This window comes from Limulus polyphemus, unplaced genomic scaffold (assembly GCF_000517525.1).
Source record: "Limulus polyphemus unplaced genomic scaffold, Limulus_polyphemus-2.1.2 Scaffold1730, whole genome shotgun sequence".
In the NCBI taxonomy this organism is placed as follows: domain Eukaryota; kingdom Metazoa; phylum Arthropoda; class Merostomata; order Xiphosura; family Limulidae; genus Limulus; species Limulus polyphemus.
Window position 1 is genome coordinate 113,832 of NW_013667340.1, and position 6,305 is coordinate 120,136.

The window sequence follows — 6,305 nt, forward strand, 5'->3', positions numbered from 1 at the left end:
AAAGAAAACACATAACACCTTTAACAACCGATGAACAATTTATTTCATTATAATTATATTTTGAGTTGAGAGTATTTCACAAACAAATACCATCTTCTTTGATCTGTATTATTAGAACTAATAATAGTCGACTGATGTTAGATTATTGTTGCATTTTTTTTATATGAGCATAAAAATCTTCTGAGTATAAAGTTATGCACATATTCATGTCAGATTCATCTGTTAAAGTTTAAAAAATGAAACCTAATGAAATAGTTGTCAAAAATGACTATTATTGTTTTTTAATAGACTATAAATCAACATTACCACATGGCCAATTCTAACAATTATACATCTAGAGGAGTTGCATAACGGAAAGGGTTGTGATGTTTTACACATATGTGCTTTGTGGCTAGAATAACAGTTGATCTAGTCATGTGGTATTGGCAATGTGTGGGTTTAGAGGATTTAATTTGAAAATAAAATTAATCTAACAGTTATTTTCCTACATAGAAATAAACATCAGCTCTTTATTTAAGAATAATGAGTTAAAAGAAACTAATTTAACTGAAAAAGATTTAGGTATTTTTCTTTTCTTTTTTTATGGAGAGACCAAGTCAGAGCAAAAGGGAATGAACGAAAAAAAAAAACAGTATTGTGAATGGTATGGCAGAGACATAATTCTTTGTACTACTTATAAGGCTACTATAAATACTACTCATATTCAAATACAGCATTTGATATTAAGCATAAAGAACAGATATTTAAGGGTTTTGACCAAACTGTATTAATGTCACTTAAGGGCTCAGTGTTAAGATCTTTTCTCTTTTTGATATTAACATCTTTATATGCTTTTAAGTTTAAAGTAGTACTTTGTGCAAATTCATAAAAAAACAGTAACAATATACCAGCATAATAATGCACAAACGATATATTTTGTTAATTCTTTAATAATTTAAGCATTATTATGCTGGTGTGTTATTACATTATTTTAATTAAGTTATTTGGGAACTTTTAATGCTGAAACAAAACTTAAAAGTCAAATTACCAAAGCCAGTAGCTTTGTGGAATGAAACCTCTAGTTGCACTAACACTCTACAATTCAAAAAACCTACACTGAAGGTTAAAACTTACACTACCCCTGTGTCAGTAGTCATGAGTACATTTACTAGTAGAAGTACTGCTAACCCTAACTATACTGCTATCCTTGTGGTAATATTTATTTCTATAGACCTAGGTGAAGGTATAGCTGTGGATTTGGTGTATCTGAATTTTCAGATATCACTTGACAAGGGACAACACAAAAGGCTGGTTTAAAACATTATTTCATAGATGTGGGGGGATAAGTTGGCTCATTGGATAGAAGAATGACTGGATTGAAGAAAGCAAGGGTTTTATAAGTGGGGCTCAATGAAACTGGATTAATGTCACAAACAAGTAAGGGCTCAGGATTAGGATCTTTGATCTTCCTGATCTACATCAATGACATAGATGAACAAATGGTCAGTATTACTTAACTCTTTAAACCTGTAATTTTTTGTAAATTCTGCCAGAATTATTTTTATGATTTCCTAATAATTATCACCATACCTTATAAAATTTAAATTTTCTTAATTTTGTATATAATAACATGGTTTTGAGTAGTTTTCAACCAAACAGACATAAATTTTAACGAAAGCTGTCACCATCCAATTGGTAAATCAGGATTTTTGGCCATATGCTGGCATTGTCCACTCGGGTTTAAGGACTTAAATTTGCTAATGATATTAATGTCTTGGGTGTTACTGGTTGTGAGGATGCTGCTGCTTTACAAAAGGATTTAAGTTTGATGAGTTGGGATTATAAATTTCAATAAATGCATAGTTATGTACGTGTTTTATCATAATCTATATTATAGGTGTAATTTTGAAGGGAGTAGCCTTAACATTGTTATGGCAAAAAAAGGATCTTGGTGTTTTTGTTCATCAGTCTCTTAGCCTTAAGCTGTCCAAACAATGTGCTGTTGCTTGTGGCATGTTAAATAGGAACTTAGGTTGTATCTACATGAATATTGCATAAAAGCTTAAAGGGCCTATAATGTCATTGTTCAAGCCACATTTAGAGTATTGTGTTCAGCCTCAGGTACTTTACCTTAGAAAGGAGATTGAATTGTTGGAAAGGGGTCAGTGGGCTAATAGTACGATACCTGGAATTGAAAGGTTGTCATATGAGGACAGGGTAAATCTTCGAAATTGTCTGCCCTTTCGAAAACAAGAAAAGAAAGTTGGATGGGATATAACTGAGGTGTTTAAGATTGTTAAGAGAACTGATAGTGCTGATGCATCATCATAAATAATAATCAGAATGTTATGACTTGGAGATAAAAATATAAATTTTGATAGATCTTCAACTAAAACCATTTTAATTATTATGTTTTAACATAATAGTTGGTCTTTAGAAAGGCTACCTTTACTGAGGATAAGTTGTATTGAATTCTGTAAATTTAAGTTTTAAGAGAGTTTAAGAAAGCCTTAAAATATTTAAATTATAAAAGTTGGTTTTTAAAAAAACTTTATTAGCTTGGAATATTTTTTAAAGTTTAATTTAGTGGAAGAAGTCCTTTTTTGCCCTTATATTTTATGATAATATCACTGTCATTGTCAATACGTCAGTGTAGGCCTATGCTGCATCATGTCCAGCTTTAGCTACAACCGGTTTATGAAAATGTACTAAGAGTCTGAATTTGTTTACCTAATAATGAGACGGTACAGTATTTCTCGTTCTTTAACACCTGGAGCGTCTGGTGCCATGATTTTAAGTCTTAATGATCAGTAAAAAAAACTCGTTATAGACACTTAAAAAAAATGTTTGTCACATTTAATTTTGGACTTTGAATATTTGAAAGAGATTTGAAGATATACCAACGCCACTTCTCGTGCTGCCGTCTAGTGTAATAAAATATTTAAATCGGATATATTATAGATAAAAGCAACTTAGTTTCATTTAATTTTTTTCCATAACTTACTTCACAAAATTCCGGTACTTTCACTCAGATATTTTTTTACAAGATCTATTGGAATAGCATACGTTAAAATTAGGGGTGTAAGTTGATATAAATCAATGACGCTTATGCAACCATTTCTTGAATTGGCATTGATATGATTAAACTATAGCTGAATTGGAGTATAGTACCCCAAAAGGGAAGCTAATTAGTTGTGATGACTTAAAGGTAGTGAGATTGTTAATTTAAGAAAATTAATTATACAGAAATGTAAAATTAGTATGTGGCGTTATCTAGTGAGAGTTGGTTTAATTTTAAGATATAAGTTTGTTATTTATAGTTAAAGTTTTGACGAAACCATTGACGTTCATGCAACCATTTCTTGAACTGGCATTAATACGGTTAAACTATAGCTGAATTGGAGTATAGTACCCCAAAATGGAAGCTAATTAGTTGTGAAGGACTAAAGGTAGTGAAATTGTTAATTTAAGAAAATTAATTATACAATAATCTTAAATTAGTATGTGGCGGGACCTAGTGAGAGTTGTCTTAACTTTAAGATATAAGTCTTGTTATTTATAGCTAAATTTTTGACGAAACAATAATGATAACATAAAGCAAAGAGCACAAAGCTGAGTAAAATATTGTTCATCTGGCGCACTGAGGAAAATGAGCAACTAGATGCTTACTTGAAGTGTCCTGCGTCGTCACAGACCTCTTATAGGTCTGTATCATTCGAAAATTTCCTTATATGAATGTTTGTGTCTATTTCTAACGAAAATGGAGATGGATTAAGACCACAGTGGAGTATTCAGTTCTGTGGGTTTCTTCTTCTACATAAATCCTAATTCTTTGCATTGAAATTTTATCCATAAAAACTATATTTACAAAATATTATAATTTTGAGATATTGGCCTGGTGGTTAAGGCGCACGACTTGTAATCTAAGGGTCGCGAGTTCGAATCCCTAAAGTCGTTATAAGGTAGCGATTACTTCCACTTTTCTTTGGTAACAGATTAGCCCAAAAGTTGGCAGTGGGTGGTCATGACTTCCCTGTAGTCTGTCACTGCCAAATCAGAGACGGCTAGCGCAGATACCCTTCGTGTGATTTTGCGCGAAATAATAAAAAAAAGCATATTTAAGATATTAAGATATTCAGCTTTCAAAATATTATCTGAGTAAGCCACTAAAAATAACCTGAATACAGCATAATCACTATAATTTTCTTCAAACGGTAGGCTTATAAGAAACTGCCCTGCATGTAAAAGAACGCCAGTGAATTGTATTGGAAGTTGGGAACCTCTTCCTTTTGTTTTTGGTTTAAATAGTTCAAAAATAGTTGAAAATGTAACAAAAAGGTTAAAATTTAAAAAAATTACACAACGTTACGATAAACCAACTTGCCAATCATCAGATGTAACACTAATAACTATTAACCTTTACAAAGAAATAAGTCTTTGGAAAAAGAAGTCAACTTGACGAACCAGTAGATTTCATTTCAGGGCAGAAACATTTTTCAAATTCATTGTTGTTGTTATTTTCTTAGTGCAAGGCTACACAACGGGCTATTTGCACTTTGTCCACTGCTGGGAATCGAAACCCAAATCTTAGCATTGTAAGCCAGTGAACTTACTTTTGACACGCCGGAGACTTTCAGATATATAACGGTAATCCTGAGGCTGTGTTACACGTAATTGAAATAAATTATTTAATTTTACCTTTACAATTACTGTTTTCCTAGTTTAAAATTATAACTAAAATTATCCATATTTTGTTTTTTGTTGTTCGTTTATGATTTAAATAGAAGCATTTCTATAGAATTAAGGAAAACAAAGACAGTTGTACGTTTCACAAAGATTTGACTTTATTTGCACATATGTTTATGAAATTTATAGTTTTCTTTGTTTTCCTCAATTCTTTAATTATAGAGTTGCAGCAGGTACCGACGCTTTCAGGTATTAATTATATAAACGTTTTTCTGGTTGGTGGCTTAGGGAGTCGAAACAAAAATTTTTGCCGTGAATGACGCCTTAAAGATACGTGGGTTACTAAACTTTTAGGTCAGAGAACACTTGGATTAAGGTATAGCCATACCTGATTTTAAATTACTGACCATAGAGTAGGCAGCCAATCAGTAACATCAATTGCCACAAGGGCTTTGTTCGAATATTTGAAATCTACTTTTATTAAGTGCTCACAACTGAAGTACAGAGTGTGTTCAGCAATAACATCACACCTTGAGCTCCAGACTTTCATTCAACAGCCCGAAACGTAAACCATTCGGCCAGGCCTGGCTCTTCAAGAAGTCGAATTTATTTATAGATTAGAGCTAATCTTTCTTCTGAGTTATGAAATGAATGATTTATATCTCTAATACGCTTGGTTTGGTTACCTTACTGATGAGTTACTTAAAAAAAGTGTTTTTAATGTATTATTTATTTCAGAAATATGAGCAATTTGCTCAGTTAAAAGGAATAAATATTATTATTATTGCTAATATTTATAGATGTCAACAGCTATATGGTTAAAAAGTGATTAATAGTTAATAAGTTTACGGCTAGTCTGTCTGTTTTACGGATAATTTATTAAAGCATAACGCATAATTCATTTTCCCTTAAAATTCTAAAGTTTAAATGGTTTCTAGAGTTGTACTATGTGGTTTGTTTTGAATTTCGCGCAAAGCTACACGAGGGTTATCTGCGCTAGCCGTCCCTGATTTAGTAGTGTAAGACTAAACGGAAGACAGCTAGTCATCACCACATACCGCCAACTCTTGGGCTACTCTTTTGCCAACGAATAGCAGAATTGACCGTCACATTATAACACTGGTGTGACGGGGATTCTAACCCGCGACCCTCGAGCGCCCTAACCACCTGGCCATGCTGGGCCTTGTATTATCTGTACACAAATGTTTAATATCGTCGATTCCGTGTACAACCCTGTTATTTTCTTCTAACCAGTCTGAGTCAAGCGTGATCTGGTGGTAGCGAGTCCGGACTGTGTGTTTGGGCATTCGTGGCACGCATTCCGTTACTGCGAAAAAGCGCTCCGCATTTTGGGAATTGGGTACTATAAGATTGACTGTCAAATTACACTATTCGGTCAGACAAAAGTAGTACAAAACTTAGCGGTGAGTGCTGTTGACTAGCTGATATCGAAATGTAGCCTTGTACGAAAATTGTAAAACAACAACAACAAAAATAAATACAACAGGACAAAAGCAGAAATTATTTTGCGTAAAGCGGCAAAAATAAAATAAAAATAAAAGCCACTTGTTTGGATAAAGTAATAATAATAATAATGACGTAAAAGAGATAAGATGAAGGTGAGAATTTTGTACTTCCTA

The 6,305-nt window shown here is 32.6% G+C and overlaps 1 protein-coding gene across 1 annotated transcript in view; it reads right to left on the reverse strand.

Moving 5' to 3' along the window:
* The window catches only part of LOC106464737 (cleavage stimulation factor subunit 1-like), a 21,292-nt gene extending 18,390 nt beyond the window's left edge, over positions 1-2,902 (reverse strand). Inside the window, exon 1 of the mRNA XM_013924892.2 lies at positions 2,710-2,902. Within this exon, the coding sequence (XP_013780346.1) occupies positions 2,710-2,768 (59 nt within the window). The 5' untranslated portion in view covers positions 2,769-2,902. The remainder of the gene's footprint in view (positions 1-2,709) is intronic.
* Between the last annotated feature and the right edge of the window lie 3,403 nt (positions 2,903-6,305).